We start from the raw sequence: 22342 nt of genomic DNA on the forward strand, positions 1-22342 counted from the left end.
AGTCCAAAAGGTGGGATCAGTTTATTTGAAGAAAAATAGGTCCAAACTAATACAGGGTTTTTACCTTCTCTCTTTACAACATTATAATCATACTAAACAACACACAAAAAAAATGATGCTGTGATCATGTTCAAATATGAAACTTTAATTCACAGTCTTACATTTATTACCAAAATGTTTCACTTCAACTGCCCAATTCAGTTGTGACATTTAAAATCTCCCGATAGAATTTAGAGGCATTTCCTCATAAAAAGACCGGTGATAATAAAAAGCCCATTCAAAATCCCACAGTGTTTCGGAGGGAGTTCCTCACGTAGGTGGGTATCACTAAACTCTCAAAATCCCACAGTGATTCGGAGGGAGTTCCTCACGTAGGTGGGTATCACTAAACTTTCAAAATCATCTTCCATAAAATCATTCCATTCAGCATTCAAAGCAATTCCCTCATTCAAAGCAATTCACTCAGCATTCCAACCAAAAAATTCAAGAGATATTCACCCAGTTTGAGAGAACCTTACCGAGAGCTATTAACCCAGCTCTCAAAGACAGAGCCTACCGGGAGAGAGTATACCAGGGGTTTCCCCCTCTCTCCCCGACGAAATCCAAAAAAGCCAGTCTTTTTATGCTCAAAAAACCGGATAGAAAACCCACAAACACCTCCTCTATACCCAACCAACATATTCTATTGGCTCTGGCATAAGACACACCTTCCCAAGTTTGTGTAAAACAAAACATGACTAGACATATTCTATGACTATGACATAACCACCTTTTTGAGGCCTCCATGTGTTTCTGCTTAAGTCCGGAGCCCCCCTCCCTGCTGTGAGAGGAGAGGAAAGAACCTGCCTACTCTCTTATCAGAGAGCAGGGCATAAATCATAGGCCTTACACTCAACTTAACAAACCACTTTGTTTTGTTTATGCTGTAAATATAGAAAAACCTAAAATATGAAGCATTTTCATTGTGGGTTATACAAGAATATAATTGATTATATTTGATTATACCTAACTCTCGTTTTAAGTATTCAACATACTATGAAGCTGTCACCACCCTCTTTTGAAAACGCAAAGTTATCAAACAGCAACAACTAAAATTGTAAGCATACATACATATTCAAAAACCATCAAGAAGCATTCTCATTATGGGTTCATACAAGAATATGATTGATCATATATGATTTATAATTAACTGTCGTTTTAAGTATTTACTTCATACTATGAAGCTCTCAACACCCTCTTTTGAAAACGCAAAGTTATAAAACAGCAACAACTAAAATTGTAAGCATACCTACATATTCAACCATCAAGAAGCATTCTCATTATGGGTTCATACAAGAATATGATTGATCATATATGATTTATAATTAACTGTCGTTTTAAGTATTTACTTCATACTATGAAGTTCTCAACAAGCTCCATGCATGCGGGAGAGACACCAAGGCTTTAGCTCTGATGCCCGGACCCTGGCGGCCATGCAGGATCCGGCGAGGGTTGGGCTGGGTCGCATGCCACCCATCGAGCCTGCCATCGCCTCCCTGATTCTGGCTCCTGATGAGGCTCTAAGGCCTGATGCCAGGTGCCCTCGGCCTCAGTGCAGGGTCACTGACGAACTGCTCTGTAAGGACTACGATGCAGCAGCACGCATGGGTCGTATCGGGAACTCTCTCTCCCATCTAATGCTGGCCGCCTCCGCCTCTCTGCAGCAGGCTCTGGCTGAGCCTTCTTTGCTGGGCCTCAGTGATGCATCACTGCAGGCATTTCCCTAATGACTAGGGAATTGGGACAAGTTATGTCCCTACTGGTGCAGACTCGAGGTCAGGTTTGGCTGGCTCAGTTGCCACTAACGGAGACATGTAGGAGTGTCCTCCGCGGCGTTCCAGTCGAACCAGGGGAGCTGTTTGGAGCAGCTGCCCTGGTGGCACTAGAGCGTGCTGCCCAAGCTAAGCAGACCAGGCAGCAGCTCTCGGGTCTACGTAGGCCTGTGCCTACTTCCAGCAGGCCCAGGGGCCCCTCTAGCAGCCGCACTCCGCTACTGGTTTACAGTGGTGGTCTGCGGAGGTCCCAGCGGTCCACTCAACCGCCTCCCAATGACTTTCGTGCCCCGCGGTTGCCGGCCCTCTAGGCAGCCTCGTGCCCCAGAGCCTTACCGCCGCCCCCCAAGGGGCTGGGGGGCTAGGCCCTGAAGTTCCGGGGCCGGTCGTCGGCTGCTTTTCCCAGCAGCAGCTCCAGAGATTCCTCCAGAGTCAACATTTGTCAGAGTAATTCTTTTGAGAACCAGAGAAAAAGGGTGAAAATGAGAAAATGTATCCCAAAATAGTGCCTCACAACGCGGGTAGAGTCCCCTATCAACTCCTCTTGCATTCCTCCAGAGTCACATTTGGAGTGAGAACCAGGAGAAAGGGGGGAACATGAACAAAAAGTACCCGAAAATAGTGCATTCTGTGCGGAAGAGTCAGGCTGTTGAGGTTGACTCTGCAGCACATATGCTGCACCATGCATCATATGTGGTGATGCATCTTATGATGGCCAATTTGACTGCTCCAAGAGCCCCAAACGACGGACTAATGATCTCCAGCATGCCTCCATTACTTGGGCACTTAGGTTATTTCACACCTCCAGGAGAGAGACCGCGAAAACCACCTCTCTGTGGCCCCTCACAGACCACCAAAGGACGGACTACAGACCTCCAGCATGTCTCCCTCACATGGGCACCTCCATAACCTTGCACACCGTGAGTCCCCGGGCCCCCGGACTTAAGCACTCCCCCACGGACTAAACCCAGATGATCACACCCTACAGAACCTCATGCCCCTGGTAACACTTAAAGGTGGTGGATTTGTGGTGCTTTTCTGTCAGCCCATCAGCATCCATATTCAGCCTTTTTCACGGCACCACCACCCCCCTTCTGTGGAGGATATTCTCATGCTCCTGGTAACCCTTTAAATAGTCTGATACTACCAGGGCTCATCACTGCACTTAACAAGCCAGAAATAATGTTTAAATTGGCGGGAAAAGTGTTTTTAAACATCTGGAAGAGAGTTTTAGCCTGTCATTTTGCACGATATCATTTAACATTGAACCTCTTCAATGTTAAATCATATCGTGCAAAATGACAGGCTAAAACCCAGGAATAAGTGTTTGAAAGGCGGGGAAAAGTTGTTTAAAATAGTCTGATACCTCCAGGGCGCATCACTGCATTTTACAAGCCAGGGAAGGTGTCTGAATCCTGGGTAAACATTGTTTAATTGTTTAAGTGTTTTTAAATGTGTGGAACAGTGTTTTGTCACTTTCAAAACTCTCCCGTCATTGACCGGAGAAATTGGGTCGATGTTGTATTCAATCTGACCGTTAATATTCCAGTGAGACGAAGTACGTACAATGACCGGAGTGATCCCATGTTAATGTTGTCCCAAAACCGGAGCATTCCCTCACCTTCCTGTGCCTGTGCCACCTGGCGTCCAATTGAAGGCTGTTCAGCCACATCTGCAAAGGGCGCAGCAGGCCTAAGGGTGCAGCAGGCCTAAGGGTGCAGCAGGCCTAAGGGTGCAGCAGGCCTAAGGGCACAACGGCTGAGGCAGCCGTCAGTCTGCCCAAGAGCCGGAGGAACTGAATGTAAGGCACACTCTTGCCCAGCCTGAAGATGGGGAGAAGGTGGGAAATGTCGTCCACACGACGAGGTGTCAGGTAGGGCCTCATGGCGACCGAATCTAGGACCAACCCCAGGTAAGTGACCCGTTGGGAGGAGACCAGGCAGCTCTTCCCGGTGTTTACTGTCAGGTCCAACCGGGCTACGTGACATAAGAGGCGCGCCGTATCCTGGGCCACCTGGAACCGGGACGGCGCACAAACCAGCCAGTCATCTAGGTACGGCAGGATCTTCATGCCCTGTGCCTGCAGTGGTGTGAGAGCTGCCGCCACGACCCTGGTAAACACCCTTGGAGAGAGGGAGAGACCGAAGGGAAGTAACCGGAACTGATAATGCTGGTCCTGAAAGGAAAACCTCAGGAACTTCCGGTGGTGGGACGCTATTGGCACGTGGAAGTAGGCGTCCCTCAAGTCCACGGTTGTGAACCACTCCCCCTGTGTGACAACACGGAGGGTGTCTGCTGTGGTCAGCATGTGGAAGGGCAGCACCTTCAGGAATCTGTTGATTCTTCTGAGGTCCAGTACTAAATGAAATCCGCCGACTTTCTTGCTCACCAGAAAGTACGCCGACTAGAATTACCCAGACTGAAGCTGGGGGTCTACTGGCTTGATTGCGCCCTTGGCCAAGAGGACGGACAGCTCTTGGGCTAGAGCTAAGGCCTTCGCCGGGTCGCTGACAACTGTCATCTTGACCCGGCCGAAGGCTAGGGGCCGGAGTCGGAACTGCAATTCGTATCCCTGGGTTAGGGTTTAGGGTCAGGGTTACCCCTAACCCACACACCACCTCTGCTGGTGGCAAATTAAATTACAACAGACACTCATACACTCCACACACACACCTACTTACAAACAGTTTGCAGAGCTGTGCTTCGTTGACATAAGTCCAGCCATGCATCACACCTCTTTTAAACATCACTGTCGGCTGAAATCGTCTCCGGAGAATACTTCAGTGTACCCTCGGTTATAGCTCCTCCAGAGAGACTCCTCTCTCCTCTGCATCAGTGGACCCTCGGTTATAGCTCCTCCAGAGAGACTCCTCGATAATCGATCCTCGACGACCCTTTAGAGAAATTTGTTTTCCTTCCAGATGGCGCGCCGATATTCGTTTCCGGGTCGCTGCCGGAGAACCAGGGAGTCTGGAATGCGAAAATTATAGAAATGAGAAACGGCTAATTTCCCAGGACTCGCACGCGTCTGCTTGATGCCGGGACGACCGGCTGCCCTCCCCGACAGGCGCACGGACGCGAGGGCCCGCTCATCACTGCGCGCACAAGTGCGACCGCAGTCTTAATTATTATTATTATTCAAACTAGCTGTAGTTTTACTTGAGTAACATTTTGATTGCAGGGCTGTTACTGTAACAGAGTATTCCTACACTCTGGTACTGCTACTTTAACTCAAGTACCAGATCTGTGTACTTCTACTTTTCATTAAGTACAAGATCTGTGTACTTCTACTTTTACTCAAGTACAATATCTGAGTACTTCTACTCTAGTACAATATCTATACTTATACCATCTCTGTTTATAGCCTATGAAAAAACTATTAGAAAACGAAGGCTAAAGCTAACGTTAGCAGATAGTGACAATGTATGCTAGTTAGCTAGCTCAGCGATTCCTTAAACAATATTGCGACTGAAAAACTTTTCAGTTCACAACACGCTCTGCCGCTCTGCTCTGAACACCTGAACCGTTATAACAGCTGTTTACCAGCGGTCAAGTCTGTGCCATAGTGACTCCGCACAGTAACTGTTAACGAACGCACCCGTATGTAATGTAGCTGCTGAAGTTAGACCCTCATCGCGGAGCAGGAGAGTTCAGCCGACAGGCAGGAAGACTCGAGCACACAGCTCGCGCTTCATTCTAATATATTAAAACATAACACTATGCGCGTCATGATGGCACATAACAGCTCGCGGCCACAGATTACTTCGGATCCCACACCCCCCCCCCCCCCCCATATCCCAACAGTATTTTTATTGCAGATCTACACGAATCACCAACACACTCTCACTCCCTAAACGTCCAGGAGCGACGCTTGGTCAGGGTCCCGTGGCGTGCAGTTGGGACGCGCCGAGGCTCCTTCAGCTTCATAAACGGACGCGAAGAGCTTTCAACTGATAGCAATGTATTCCCATCGGCGGCGGTATTTGACGCTCATGGAAGCACCGCACCCGTTTATGTCGGCGGCTGTTAAAGGCTATGTGAGCGTCCATTCCCATTGGATAACGGATAATTGTACACCCGGAAGTAAGTATTCTCCTTACTGTCGATTGCTTTGACAGTGATATCTCCACTACTCATCAACTCAAGAACACCAGATTACCTTTGTTAATTAAACGACATTGACACGTTTAAATTGATTGTGTACAACGCTTTTGTGTTTTTCCCCTTCAATTCTGAGAAACAACTTGTTTTCTCTGAAATGTGGAGCGCAAAAGAGACTACACTACCCATAATCCCCAGCTATTGTTGTGACGACGCCTGTCCGCTTTGCGACAAACCTCGTGATAAGTGAACAAGCTCTGTGATTGGATGAAACATACAATTGATACAAAAAAATCCAACCCTGTCTCCTAAAAATTACGTTCCCACAGAACTAAACTGCATTCTCAATTATGTTTAGCTAGAAACGTATTTACTCCCACGTTACGTTTGTTATGAACGTATCTCAAATACGTTTATTTTCTACATATCTTTGCCATTTATTGTCTTGCTTATAATAATGATAATAGTCATTTATAAATATAATTTTAGAGCACACATTTGAAATCGAGAATCGGGCTCGATATATGGTTAAATTAAAATCAGTAGGCGAGGCTGTCATTTCGCCAGCTGTTACTCTCATGAGCTAGGCAGAAAATATTAGTTTTAACATGCCAAAAAGCTGCTGTGTCGTTTATTGCACCTCAAACCTTAAAACAAATCCAGAGTTACGTGTTTCTGTACTTCCTCTAAGAAGGAAGGACATTCAAAGAAGAGCTCTGTGGCTTCAGGCTTGATCGCCGTTCAAATGACAGCGTTGGTTTCCCCAAAAGTGAGCGGAGCTGTAAAGTGACAGATTTTACTCTCATCTATTATAGAGTGGCGAAGTCACGCCCATCTACTTCCAGTCCATGGGACCTTATTTCGGAAAAATAATGTATTGAAGTCAATGGAGAGAGAAAACTTATCTTTCGATCCCATTAGAATTGTGCCACGAATTACACATATGATGTTTGCCAATCTTACAAAAATAATTTCCATGTCAAAAAAGTCACAGTTTGTCGTAAAACTGTTGAAATATAAGACTATGAAAAATACGCAACAAGAAAGACTACAAATATCAGAGTCGCGTAAGTGATGTCATAACTGATGTCACAATTGTTTTCCTCCGCTAAATATAAGAGATAGCTAAGATAAGATAACTTTAACAAGATGCCTGTGTGCTTAGTACCAGGTTGTTATCATACCAGCAATGGGTCTTGCTCGTTCTTTCGCTTCCCGTCTGATGAAAGGACCAGGAGTGGCTGGATCAAGTTAGTTACCTAGCTAGTAGCAAGCACGTTAGTTAGCATTACAGCCTTGTCATTTGTATTAGCCTTAACATGAAGTAACATTAAGTAACCCAAAATGTTAAACAGTAAGAGTAGTAGTCATATTTCGTGAACCCTTTGAAGAGTACTGTAACACCGGTGTGATCATTCGATAATACACCATTTAAGCCCGGGGGAGAAATGCTAACGCTACATTAGCATCGGCGATCTTTTGTACTTCATGCTATCTGCACAAATGGTTGACATTAAACATTAAAAAGATCAGGCAGTTCATAGAGAATCAAAGGCAGGCAGGCAGGCAGCTTTGCATGACATTCTTCTGGACGTGTTTAATTTCATTTCGTTGATAGTGAGGGTGGTCAATCACTTGTTTAGCAAGACTGACTGCCATCTTGGTGACGTGTATTGTTGTGCAAGACTAGAGATGTAGTTCATTGACCGTTTCAGCTGGGGATTGTAGGTAGTGTAGTCTCTTTGGCGCTCCTCATTTCAGAGAAAACAAGTTGTTTCTCAGAATTGAAAAACACAAAAACATTGTACACAATTTAAACCTGTCCATGTCGTATAATTAACAAAGGTAATCTGGTGTTTTTGAGTTGATGTGTAGTGGAGATATCACTGTCAAATCAATCGACAGTAAGGAGAATACTTACTTCCGGGTATACAATTCTCTGTTATCCAATGGGAATGGACGCTCACATTGCCTTTAAGAGCAGCCGACATAAATGGATGCGGTGCTTCCATGAGCGTCAAAAACCGCAGCCGATGGGAATACATTGCTATCAGTTGAAAGCTCTTTGCGTCCGTTTATGAAGCTGAAGGAGCCTCGGTGCGTCCCAACTGCACGCCACGGGAGGCTTCTTGTGAGCATAGAGGAGTTTATTGTTTTCTGGTAGATCCGAACTGCGACTCAGGTTCCCCACATACTTAGCATAGCAACATAGCCCACAGTTATTCTTCTATGCTTATTGAACTGCAACAACTTCACTGTCGCAGTGCCACCTAGTGGACTGGTGAACTAACATGCAATATAAATATGACCTTACAACACTGACCAAGCGTCGCTCCTGGACGCTTAGGGAGTGAGAGTGTGTTGGAATCACACAAACTACCTATTTTGGATTAAAAACGGCGACTTTGCCGAAAGGTGACACGTTTGCATCCCTACTTATTTCTCCTCCAATGCATAGACAGTTCACTGGATTCGATAAGAGAGTGTGAAACATGTAAACACATCCAAATGTAAAACAGAGGAAGAGGATGATGTTGAGGTCAAGCAGAGTATGAACGGGGTGGGGGGATTCTAATGCAAACACACACCACATCTGCTTGCAGTAAGTTCTGTTTAATTCAAACAAGTTGGAACTATAAAAACATATTGTCAGTCGAAAATTCCACACAGTACAACGTCTCATGTCCTATATTATTATTACAACTCTTATTATTATTCCGTTGCCATTCAAGGTGACTGGCAATGGAAGCACCTTACAGCAGCATAAGCCAGAGAGCTGAAGCAGAGAGCTGAAGCTGAAGCAGAAGCTGAAGCAGAAGCAGAGAGCTGAAGCAGAAGCAGAGAGCTGAAGCAGAAGCTGAAGCAGAAAGCTGAAGCAGAAGCTGAAGCAGAAACTGAAGCAGAAGCAGAGAGCTGAAGCAGAAGCTGAAGCAGAAGCAGAAACTGAAGCAGAAGCAGAAGCAGAGAGCTGAAGCAGAGAACATTTTGCTCAATGCAACAGTGGAGGCAGATTGATGTTTGACGATGCATGTGCACAGCAACAGCACAGCAACAGTACAGCGACAGCATAGCAACAGCACAGCAACAGCACAGTGACAGGTTCTGGGTGCACACAGTTCGGACATATCTTTGAATTGAAATGCAAATGCAGCACACACAGTTTACATTCTACATGAACATCAGGTTATATTTGTTAAACTTACATTTCAAATAAGATAATCATATAATAATATATAATAAATAATGTGTAACATATTGTAGCATCTGCACAAAACATATTTTGGTTTAAATGTGAAATAAGACAGCTGAGTTAGACATAAATAACATTACACCAACACCATAAGAACGTGTTTCACTCACAAACTCACAGTTGCACAATGAAAGCAACACCTCGTGCCTTTCAGATATTGAAGTACATATCAAACAAACACTTTAAAACCAAGCACAGTGGCACATTAACATAGACAATGGCAGTGCACATGAAATGCTAACCCTATAAATGACATTGTCTTCAAACACCTTGAGAGACTAACATTTGGCAGCGCTGTGCTTAAATACAATAGTGATGGTGGTTGAGGCTGGATCAAGAGTGCTCACTCTCCTCTGCAGCTTTGTCACACAGCTCGTGGAGAATGGGAGTCAGGATTCCCTTAAGTGTTGAGTATAAAGACGTGTCCTTCTCTGAGGCAGGGTCAATCTGGGGAGAAAAGAAAAAGACATTTCCTGCATCCCAAACACAACTTCATGGATTCAATGAAGGAACTCTGGAAATCCTCACCTGAGTAAACACTTTAATGGTTTGGCTGAGAAGACGGCTCTCTGTTAGTTCAGGCAGAGGAAGGAGATGAGCAGCACAGTGCAGGACACACAGCAGGGTGAGGCAGGGGCCCTGCAGAGGGAACACAGACATGTAGGATTCTAGCAGACGACATGGTTTTCAAAAAGGCGTGGGACAAGAAAACAATCAAACTCGGAGACAGCAGGATTCATTTTGACCACGACGACTGCCTGAGGGTGGAGCAACGACGCAACGTGCACACAGGTGTTAAGAAGATCTTGAAGGGGGAAGGCATCTGCTTTTAGACCCCCCTCCACTGGGCTAATGGAGCAGATAGCAGCGTGTCGAGGAGGCAGCTTGCCATAGGAGGAGAAGAGGTTATGAAGTGGACGACTTGGACACGGAGCAACAGAACCTCGCAGACACGTGACCGGGCAAAATAACTGCTGCGAGAATTCAACATGAGGACAACAACGCCTGCTTCAGCCTGACACATAAGTAAAGAACAGAAGAACATATGCGTGTAATATAATTCAAGTCAAATAATAAAATGTACGTTTTAAAAATCGATGTGAACTTGAGAGATACTGGTATCTAGCATGTTGGTTTAAAGGGGACTGAAACACAGCTTCTTATATTATAGACCTAGAATAAGCAGTTTAGCCCATAAAGGGTTCATCCTTTCACTAGGGGGCCATTGTCCAAACGGAAGGTGATCCCCCTTAAAGAAAAAAGGAGTCAACATCACTGTACACAGAATGTTGATGTTTTTTGTTGTTTAAGGTTGTTAAGTGCCTAAGGATATTTCACTGTTAGCCTGGGAGACACGACTGGGCCAAAAACAGCCTACGATTACCAAACAAGAAGGAATCAAAGTTTAATTAGTGTTAATGGTTTGAGAAACCCCAGGCAAAAGAGCAATACTTATTACCAACATCAAAAAAGAAACGACACGGATTACCTTCCTTCGAGAAAACCATCTTTCCCAAATGCAACATGGAAAAAACTGAAAAGATCTGGATTCAAAAACACCTTAATAAGTGTATAATAATGGCCCACCAGCTGGATACAATTAGCTGTAAGACAAGTAAGATACCTATTACAAAGCCGGTGGAAAATACTTGAGAAGAGATAGGATTATTTAATGTATGGGTCGCCCCTTTATTCTCCACAAAAATACTTTTGCTATTACTCAGCTGCATCCTCATTGGCGTGTCTGATGCGTCTGATCACTTTGCAAAGTACTCACAAATTAAACTGGGGATGGAGATTTAAAATGGCCTTAATAACAAATTGGTTGTTGTTGACTTTTCTTCATTCATTCTGGATGGTGTTTACATCCCACCGCATGCGAACGCGCACGAGGCGCAGCGCAGACTCACCGACCAGATACTGTGTGTGGAGAGGACTTATCCAGACTTCCTAGTTATTGTTCTTGGTGATTTTAACAAAGGTAACCTCAGCCATGAACTCCCTAAATACAAACAGTTTATTAAATGCCCCACCAGAGAGGGGAATATTTTGGATCCCTGTTACACCAACATCACAGGGGCCTATCACGCCGCCCCCGCGCTGCACTGGGCCACTCTGACCACACCATGGTCCACCCGAGTCCTGCATACAGGTAGAAACTCAAGCTCTGTAAACCTGTAGTGAGGACATTCAGGCAGTGGAGCTATGGAGGAACTTCGGGCGCACTTGGACTGGACTGACTGGGATGGTTCAGTGCTGCTACCAACAGTGTGGATGAGTACACAGAGGCTGTGACATCATACATCTGTTTTTGTGAGGACAGCTGTATTCCAACACGCACCAGGGTGAGATGCAACAAGCCATGGTTCACAGCCAAGCTGAGACAGCTCTGGTTGCAAAAGGAGGGACGTTCAGGAGCGGTGAGAAGGCTAACGAGATGCTAAACGACTGATCTGAGGAACTACAGATGAAGCTCAGACAGGAAGACCTTCTTTTCACATTCATTTACTATGTCTGTGTTATACTCTCTCTCCTCTCAGTAAGTGATCGGGGGCGTCACTCCCGAGCTTAACCAATCACTTCGCTCTATTCCCACAAGCCTATCATAGCGCTCCGCTAAACCTTCTTCCTCCTCTGACAGCTGTCATTTCAGGTGACTCAACGCAACGCTAACCTCGTACTTCATGGTATTATGATTCTCAAGACGTGCGATTCAGAGTACTCAGACCACGACCAACTTCCAGCAGGATCTTGATCCGGGCCCGACACGCTGCCTGAGATCGCATCGACTTCCTCAAGCTGCCGCTCGGTATCCCGCAGCAGCTGACCTGCAGCAGCAGGGCGTTACTCCAGCTCCAGGCCTCTCTCTTCACCAGCTCTGCAGGCTTGCGGATAAAGCTACAGGCGGCGTTCCCCAGCTTGAGTCAGCGGCTCCAGCCGGCTAACCCGCAAACCCGGACGCGGGAGGAAAAAGGAAAAGGAAGTCAGGCCCCACGGAAGCTCCTCTGGCTTAATGGAAAACCTCCTCGGCTCGCTCCAACGCTCACCATACGGTGAGGACATCACCGGCATCAGGGCCGCTCAAAAAGCCAGCGCTTCCGGCCTTCACGCTGAACGGGCCCTTACATCATCGCATGCGAAGCTTCACCCCATCTCTGGCTTCAACCATCACAGCCCTTGCTATCTTTAGTTCCAAGGTTCAGGGTAAAGGCAAGTTCTAGGTAAGGTAAAGACAGGTCCTCACTGGTTACTGTATATAATGCTATCATGCTATCAATGCTATCAAAGAGGCAGCATCGTTTTCCAGCTTCTAGAGAAGACGTAAATCAAGGCCACTTCATCGGTCCCTAATATTCTGCTCCATGGACAGTTAACTGTCTACAGCAACAGGTGAAGCGGACTACTGTCATTCAGCGTGTCAAAGATCTTCTATTCACACCAAGATGTTACATCCCCCTTTTTTTGAAACGTAAGTATTGCTGTCATATCAAATTACAATCATATGCATTAAAAAAAAAAAATTCAATTCTAAGGCACTATATCAACCACTTGCGCATAAGTACTGTATCACTGAGGAAAATATAAAGCTGGTAAATCAACATTTAGTTCATTGTCCTGCAGTATATCTTTAGATCTTACCTGCCTGCCTTATTCATTGTGTATGAACCAAATATGTTTTGCTCGGGCCCGGGAGGTCTGCAGAGAGTAACTCCCCGTTTCCTCGACTACGGTCTGGGAGCCGACATGACAACGGTACAATGTTCCCCCTTTCTACGCACGGATGATAATGCAATCAAATAATTAGCGTGCAGGCCAAGGCTGGCTCTCCAAAGCGGATATTAACGACGCTCTTAAAGGTCCCACTCATCCGTCACAGTGGAACACCCTATAAAGCAATAATAAAGTAAAGGGAAAGAAAGAAGTACAGTGTTAGACAGCTGCGTGATGCTGTGGAAGAAGCCAGAGTAGGGTACCTTTTCCAGTGAGTCCAGGGAGTTCTGTGGGTTCTTATGGTTCTTCCTCAGGGCTTTCACATCCTCCCGGCTGATGACTGGATCCTTGAGCTGCTCCAGCCACGACCACATGAGAGCGGAGAGGACCCAAGGATCTCTCTCCATACACAGCCTCTCCCACGATCCCTCTCTTGAGTTCAGTTCTGTCTGCACAACACCACACCACACAGAGCAGCACTCAGCGGAGAGAACAATAGGCGAACAGTGCAGCTTTACATCCGGGAAGACAATGGACTCAAATGTGCTGAATGTATATATACATTCAGCACATTTGAGATTCCCCCAGCCCCCTTGCAACTCTTAAGATTAGGCTGGATTACAAATGCTAAACACATTTTTCTAGTCAGTATTTGTTTTTAGCAAAATCATATTTAAAGTATATTTTAACCACCACAATCATTATCAGCAGATCTTTCAAAGAATGTGTACTTGGCCTGTGCCACGGCAGAGACTCTCTGCCGTGGCCGGGGGTGAAGCTTCTGCTGCCTGTGTGCATGCTCACCACGCAAGACTCCATTGATGAAGAGAAATAATGTTGAAGCTCGTCTAAAGTTTGATGCACAACATTAAGAAAAGCCTGTGAAATCCTGGGAGAATATAGTCTGGTCAGATGAGTCTGAATTCTTTGGATGCCATGAAACACACCATGTTGGGAGGCCACTGCACATCACCAACAAACACCTTACCAACGGTGACGTTTGGAGGCGGGAACATGGTGGTGCGGGCTGTTTTCAGCATCCGGCACTGGCAACTTCTTATCATTGAAGGACGGATGAATGAAAAAATGTACAGAGACATTCTTGTTAAAAATCTGCTGCCATCTACCAGGACGATGAAGATGAAACGAGGGTGGACATTTCAGCAAGACAATGATCTCAAACACAAAGCCAAGGACACTCAATTGGTTTCAGAGAAAGAAAATAAAGCTGTTTAACGTCAGCATACTTTCAGCTACAGAAACCATTCAAATATCTAAATATTCAGCCTGCTCAGCACATGATGGGAAACTTTAAATTATTTAACTGTTTTACAGTTTTATTTTATATTTGATGTGAAGCACAACGTACCATGCTGTTATAATAACGCTCAGGCTTTGAAACCGAAACCATTTTGGGAGGAACAGTACATACATTTTAGTAAGCGTGTTCAATACTTTTTCCCTGTGTCATTCCATTTTATTACACAGAACTGGATTCCGGGAACTTGTTTGTTCTGGATGCCTTGCATGTGGGTAGTGCATTGTTACCGACACTATAGCACTATACTGTAGTACAGTGGACTCATATACTATAGGACACGCTGTCCTGGTGTCTTTTACATTTGAAATCAGCTTTCATTTGGAATAGCTTGTGAAGCTTTTAAAGCTGAACACTGTGGTTTTGTTTATCATTATGTGGTTGTTATGATGGCTTGTATAGTTGACAATGAGGCTTGTCCAGACTGGTCTCACTAGTGATGTATTGTACATGTGGGGTTCACTACCTGCCATATTGAGACCTTGGAGGTGAAATCCTTGTCTGCCTGGTCCATGGCCAGAGCTTGGGCCACCAGCAGGCACCTTCCCTCTGGAGAGAGATCAGACTGGACACTGATGTCTGCTCCACCCGCGGACACATCCACCTCACTGCGGGTTGACAATGCCGGCAGTGTGGCAGCACACTGACATGTTCTCCCCTGCTTGGACAGATCTAGAGACAAACCCTGGTGCCCCTCATGCAGTTGCTTCTTGAACACAGAGGACCCGTTGTCTTGCTTTGCTTCCATATTGAAGCCCTGAATGCTGCTGATAATGTCCTGAGGAGAAAAGTCATCACATCTTGGAGGCACACCGACTGTAAGGCTGCTGTGAGACAAGGAATGCTTGATCCGGCAGTTGATTGGTGTGTTGCTCTTTAGAGGTCCTAAGTGCTGTTGCTGTTGTACACGTTTGTCAAGCACCGAGTCGCTGTAACTGAGGCTCCTGTAGTTGGACAGGGATGCCTGCAGGGGGAGCAGCTCGTTGTCCCCGGGCAGAGGTTCATCAGGTGGAGGTCTGGAATGCAGAGCAGGGGGGCTGAGAGGAAGGGAGGAACAAGGTTGAACAGTAATCCCTTTCCCTCTCATCTCCTTGCCGAGCTGCTGCAGGGCCTGCTGGGACACGGTCTTTTCCACCTCAGCTGTTAGGTCAGGGATCTGCGCCTCCATCACCACCTGTCTGTTGGCGGCAATGTCAACAAGGAGCCTACACACCAGCTGGAGGATCTTTGGCACATTCTTCATCTGTCGAGCCTCGTAGCCGTGCAGCAGGTGACGCTGCCGTGTAAGGTACTGGGACAAGGTGACAGCGCTGGCTTTGGGTTCTGCGCAGGAGAAGATGCTTCGGAGAGGAACAAGGAACTGGGCAAACTCCCTGACGCACAACAACTGGCCTCTTGTCTGAATGGAGTTGGGTCTCTTGGCTCGCACAAACAGTATGGCCTGGTCAGCACTCATCCGGGATGTAAACACCAAGTAACAAGCTAACAGCACACCTACATGACAACAAAATTAAGACATAAAAAACTTGTACTTCACATGCATAAAAGCAGATTAAGTGCTACAAACCTGTTCTTCCAAGACCTGCATGGCAGTGGACAGCCATTCTCCCCTCTTGGACTGCAAAGGACATTACTTTTACCATGTCCAGGATTGTAGTCAGAGAGGCCACACCATAATCCTTCCAGCCAAAGTTGTAGTAATAAACTGAAACACATCAAATCGAATAATCCAAAGCTGATCAAAGTGTCCCTGAGCCCTTACAGACATGGCAACAGGCTTCATTATACTCACACATAGGTATCTGAGATTATTATTGAGTTTAAAGCACTTCCCCTGGTCACCACCAGGCGAAGTATCGTTTTTAATTGACTAATCTGAGAAGAATGTCTTCAACTAATTAAAAGGGTCTATGTTGCATTGTTTCCTGCTGTGTTATATAATGAGTCAGTCGCTTTTGATCGTTTTGTACACCAGAATTTCATGTTACATATTTAACTGACACTTTTATCCAAAGCGATTTCCACTTCAAGCTTATATGTATTGTTCTTATCCAGAAAAGGTTACTGATGAACAGAAAGGAAGCACGGCATTCGTTTGTGTCGGCTGCCCTTAAAGGTAATGTGAGCGTCCATTCCCAGGAGTAAAGGATGGCAGAAGACACTACACTACCCAGAATCCCCAGCTATCGTTTGGACTACGCCATGTGCTCTGTTTGACAAACCCCATGATAGTCCTCAAGCTCTGTGATTGGAGAGTGTGCTCCGAGGGTTAAGCCGATTCTCGAACAGCACTTGAAATGGGATGGAACCACGGCAGACTGTCCAAAACTGGATTTGAACGGGTCCACCGCGTCCCCCCTCCCCCACCCCGTCCCCAGAACTACACATGCTGGCTATTCTGTTTTGCAACATGTTCTCTATGGCACGTCTCTACTGGGAGTTGTAGTTTTAAAAGACGTTTTCGTATTTCCAATAATAAGAAGTTGCCAGTATTAAACTGTGTACATCCCTGGAGGTTTAGGGGACAGGAAACACTCACATTTAAAACATATAATTAATAAATGGGTGAAAATTGCTTGTGCCCATTATGGGCAGCATTAATATATATACCCACATGCCAGCTAAGGTCAGAAGAGCTTTATTTAACAGCTGGTCTTATGTGTGTGACCCCTGTGATAACATTACATTACATTAATTGATAAGCCTGAAACATGCACTTGTCAAGGTTCAGAGGCACATTTTGCAAATATGGCAGTAGCCATCGATCAGCTTAAGATAAGATATACTTTATTGATCCCAAGTTGGAACATTTGCGTTACATCAGCATGTGTAACAGTTAAATATGCAGTTGTGTTTATTTGAAAATCATTTAGTATAATCACACAAATTCTGTGTTTTATATTCAACAATTCTGTGTTCTTTATTTATTGATTGTTCAATACCTGACAAGGCCGGAGATGAAATATCTACATACATCTTATAAGAGTATAATACATATGTATAATATCAGTTAAAATAAGTGCTTCAACATAGTTAACATTGCTGGAGGTATGCACAAATATTGATAGATGTCTTGTAATGCACTATTGAGGAACCTGCGACCCAAGTTTTTCATTCAGTGCAGAACTACACCACAGTTGTGTAGGCCTATATGATATGTCAATAAACCTTAGAACATCTTGAAATCTTGAAAGGGATGTGCAAAATAGTCATTATATACAGTCTTTAATTAACTATTAGTAGAGAATAACGAGTAATGAATATACTTTATAGGGATCGTATTAATATCTAATAATAAAAATAATTAAATTCAATAACATGCTTTAACCACTAGGTGTCCCTTTCTATCAGCTATGCACCGTTATGGTGTAAATACAGCCTATCTACCAATTGGATCAAATATAAAAGTGAGCCGAATTAGTGTTGATACTGCAAGGAGACGTATTGTGTGAAAAGAAATGTAAGATGTTGTTTAATGGCTGATATATTTATGATCCACGTCACGTTTTCAGTTCCTCATGTTTGTCTAGAAGTCTTCTCATCAGGGCTCTATAAATACAGAACTACGGCAGATATGTAATATTTAATGCAGCCGAACCGTGTTTTACAATGCCGTTATGTGATGACTTTCAAAGAGAAAAGCAAGTACACTCGGAATAAAGTATTATTATTTTTTTTTAAAAATGTTTTCGGTCTGTTTCTGGTATTTGTTAATGATGATGTGCTGTGAGATGTGAGACTGGAATTGCACAGGGGAAAATAACGTATCTTTAGATGCGGATTTTGTTAAACTAATATGTTTGCGCTGTGGACCAACACTATACATTGACGGGGAAGGGGGTAGCAATAAATATAACACCATTAAACAGTTACACAACATAACAGAAATAATATCGATAGCAGCGTCCCTAGCAACCACCTTGGTAACAATGAAAACGTCGCGATTTCCTGAAGTAATCTTCGTAATAACTAGCAAACTAAAGATCATGTACATCCACTGCACACATAATCTGAAATAACAACTCATATTTCTCGCATCAAATGACATCAAAACGCATTTTAATGGCCAAACTAACCTTAAAATAGGCATTTTCCACCTAGAATAAAACGAAGTTCGGCCATGTTTTCTTTTTCTGCAGGGAGAAATTTGAAGATCATGTGACATAGACGCCAGCCATCGGAATGAATGAATGAATGGTGAAAAAAACGGGGTTTGTCAAACAGAGCACATGGTGTAGTCCAAACGATAGCTGGGGATTCTGGGTAGTCTTCTGCAATCCTTTACTCAGAAAAAATATTTGTTTCTCCGAATCGAAGGGGAAAAATACAAAAGCATTGCACACAATTTAAACCAATCAATGTTGTGTAATTAACAAGGATAATCTGGTGTTTTTTAGTCGATGAGTAGTGCAGATATCACTGTAAAATCAATCAACAGTAAGGGGAATACTTACTTCCGGGTGTACAATTCTCCGTTATCCAATGGGAATGGATGCTCACATTGCCTTTAAGGGCAGCCGACATAAACGAATGCCGTGCTTCCATGAGCGTCACATCCCGACGCAGATGGGAATACATTGCAATCAGTTGAAAGCTATTTGCGTCCCTTTATGACGCTGAAGGAGCCTAGGAGCGTCACAACTGGACACCACGGACACTGACCAAACGTCGCTATTGGACGCTTAGGGAGTGAGAGTGTGTTGGTTAATCTGACGTGTGCCGCTTTGACTTGTACACAACAGGGACTTGAGATCAGCCTGGTAAATAGCATTTTACAAACGTGAAGGGGTTCACAGAGCATTTTCCATGTAATATATGCCACTTTCTTCAATTATTATTATAACTCCTGAACAGTGTTTTAAAAGTGTCTGCTTGAGTCAATGGAAGGTGGATGGAACCACCTGGTCCTCACAGAGCCAAGTAAAACGGCTGAGTGTTTGAGGGGTGTGGCAGTACACTGAACTGTGATGACCAGCACATACATGTGAAAACCTGAATTCCAGAGCACCCTCCCTGGAAAGTAGAGAACACCATTGCACCAGAAAAATGACAAGTGCGGTGCAGCCCCTTGACTTATATACTTACAAAATAAATGTGAGCTGATGACAATTACTCCATCCTTCTCAGAAGTAAAACAACATTCCTAAAATTAAAGAAACAAATGGGCTTTTTGTGACAGGGAAGTAATGTGAGCATGGCCCTGTTATGATATCCAATCATTCACGTTTACCTTTTTATTACCTCCAGGATTGATGTTTCACCTACCTGTTATTTAGGTCAGACAACAATGGTATGTTTATCTGTTTGTGCCCTGTGTTTCGTGAGTGAGCATGTACTAGAGAGGAGGATGAGACTGGCTGCCAAGCCGCTATATAGCTCACCTGGTGGAGCTGGCATGTATTGGGACCCAGGTTCGAATGCGGCCTGCATGCTTGTCATCCCCTCTGTCCCCTCCTTTCAACACTGTCACTCTCAAATAAAGACTACTCTTGCCCAAAACCTTTAGAAAGAGGAGACTCACTGCCTGCCTTCATGAAGGTGTCCGGTCTATAAGTAAAAGCACTCTCCTGCTCAAGTGGGTTTCCACAGCTGGCATGTTCTCCGGGCCGCTGCAGGTTGATGACCGTCTTCAATCCACACCTGAGCACAAAGACGTGCCATGTGTGTGTCAGTGAAAGAGTTACCGACACAAAAGTTCACTACAAAACGCACAACACAAGTACTTAGACAACATTCAACCTTCATTTCACGTACACATGTTAACAAGGAATGATGTACACCAAACACACATCTTTAGATTTAATTGAGGTGTCAAAAAAGTGACTACTGTACCTTTGAAACTGTTCAATTATATTATATTTCTCTATGATTTCTGTGGAAGGCCTTGCCATAGCTAGCAAGTTGTCAGTAATCCTGTAAGTGGAGAATATGACATATTAGGGGACATATTGTTATACACGGTACAATCATAGAAACAATTTTGAATTAGGACTGTTTATAAAGATAAACAGACCATCCCTCTCATGCAGACACTCGGATCCATGCCTTGATTACATCCACACTGGATTACTGCAACAGCATCCTCTATGGGTCACCTGCTTACATCCTCAATAAACGACACTATGTCCAAACCTCAGCTGCCCGTATGCTCGCCTCCACCAGGCGCTCCGACCACACCGACCCTATCCTCCACCAGGCGCTCCGACCACACCGACCCTATCCTCCACCAGGCGCTCCGACCACACCGACCCCTATCCTCCACCAGGCGCTCCGACCACACCGACCCCTATCCTCCACCAGGCGCTCCGACCACACCGACCCCTATCCTCCACCAGGCGCTCCGACCACACCGACCCCTATCCTCCACCAGGCGCTCCGACCACACCGACCCTATCCTCCACCACCTCCCCATCAAACACTGCATTGACTTTAACATCTTACTTTTCACTTACAAAGCCCTCCACAACCTTGCCACCCCCCTACCTCTCTGACCTCATCCAACGACACACCCCCACCCTCAGGTCAGCTGAAGCCGACCTACTGCAGCCCATCAGGACAGAGCTCCGGACCTGGGGTGACAGGGCCTTCGCAGCAGCCTCCCGTCCCTCTGGAACTCCCTCCCCAGCCACGTTCGATCTGCCAACACTCTCACGTTATTCAAAACAGTCCCTCAAAACTCACCTTTTCACTCTTGCCTTCAACTCCTAATCCAATAACCCCTTGCCCCTATTCCACCTAGCTAAGCGCTTTTTACTTTTGTTCTTATTTTTCTTCTTTACTTGCTTGTAAAGCGCTTTGTGCACCAGGAAAAGCGACATATAAATAACATGTAAATAACATTAGTGCGAATGCTGTGCAACCGCTGTTTCTTTAATCTTCTTCTTCTTATTATTATTATTTCAACAAAACGTTTGGCTCTCAATAACTTCAGCATACTTTCAGCTACCACAACCATACAAATATCAAAAGTATTCATCCTGTTCAGCACATGATGGGAAACTTTAAATTATTTAAAAACTGTATATACTTCTTGAAATATTCAGCTTTTGAAACTCTTTTTTTCAAACATGTAACTCAATGGGAGGAACCTTCAAATCCTTGTTTACCTACACCATGTACAACATGCTACTCCTTCCACATACTCTCCGCTAGAGACTTCATTCCAACTTTAAAATGGTCACAGGACATTCAGCTATTAAAATTGTATTCAGCTTTTTGATATCTTTTACGGTTTTTGACTTATCACCGTTTAAGTTTTGGTAAATGTTCAGGCTGTTTTAGATTTGATAATGGTTGTCTATGGGATAGAGTGCGTGACATCATCACTTAGAGCAGGGGTCTCCAACCTGTCCTCATCTGAGAGCGACTTTGAAACAATGAAAGTGGCCAAGAGCTACTTCCATCACATCGCTTACATTTATTCACATAGCACTCATCAGTTGAATTAAGCTATTTTGATTTTGTACATACCTAAAGCTTATCAAAAATCTTAACTTCACATCAAGGTCCAAGAAAACGACAATTCCTCACTTCTTATTATGGCCCACATAGTAAATACATCGCCTTAATCACCACCTTGCAAGCATCTTATGGCACGTGTGTAAAATAAGTGCATTCACTCTTTTTTACAGTGAGTGAGATGACTGGCGCTGCATGGAGTCACCATAGAGGTTTCTGCTGGACCCACTCAGGTTCACTCTAATAGAGTCATTTCCATGTCCATTAGGGGTGTTGAAAATAATCGTTTCTACGATGCATTGCGATGCGGACGTGGACGATTCGGTCTCGATGCAGTGACGGAAGATAATCGGTTATAGAGTAGTAACGTTGCTTCCTGATTTTCCGGCCGCGGCTTTACTATGACGTCACTTTAATATCAAATCGGTCGGTGACGCAGCGATCAGGGAACATACGTGACAGCGGCACAGCAACAGCGAACACCGAGCAGTCTGCTTTATCCACCAACACAAGAACACCAGTCCAGAACCCACAGCAGAAAGACCCGCTCTGAATCACTCCGTGTTGCTGCGGCTCAGAGACACAGACAGGGATTTATGTTTTTCAAAAATAATCGCGTTACAATCATGTCAGGTTTTTGGTGGATTTAATTAAGTCTTGGATTGCAAAGTATGAATGTCCTCTAGCAATTTT

The 22342-nt window shown here is 44.7% G+C and overlaps 1 protein-coding gene across 3 annotated transcripts in view; it reads right to left on the reverse strand.

Moving 5' to 3' along the window:
- Window positions 1-8514: 8514 nt before the first annotated feature.
- Window positions 8515-22342, reverse strand: part of ptpdc1a (protein tyrosine phosphatase domain containing 1a) — a 42680-nt gene continuing 28852 nt past the window's right edge. Inside the window, exons 4-10 of one of the 3 annotated variants that reach the window (XM_034083721.2) lie at window positions 20024-20104; window positions 19713-19831; window positions 15759-15896; window positions 14658-15685; window positions 13137-13322; window positions 9691-9801; window positions 8515-9609 (exon numbers count right to left, since the gene is read on the reverse strand). In XM_034083721.2, the coding sequence (XP_033939612.1) occupies window positions 9496-9609; window positions 9691-9801; window positions 13137-13322; window positions 14658-15685; window positions 15759-15896; window positions 19713-19831; window positions 20024-20104 (1777 nt within the window). In that variant the 3' untranslated portion in view covers window positions 8515-9495. The remainder of the gene's footprint in view (window positions 9610-9690; window positions 9802-13136; window positions 13323-14657; window positions 15686-15758; window positions 15897-19712; window positions 19832-20023; window positions 20105-22342) is intronic. The other 2 variants (XM_034083722.2, XM_034083723.2) reach the window with 2 other exon arrangements.

This window comes from Pseudochaenichthys georgianus, chromosome 5, assembly GCF_902827115.2.
Source record: "Pseudochaenichthys georgianus chromosome 5, fPseGeo1.2, whole genome shotgun sequence".
Lineage (NCBI taxonomy): Eukaryota > Metazoa > Chordata > Actinopteri > Perciformes > Channichthyidae > Pseudochaenichthys > Pseudochaenichthys georgianus.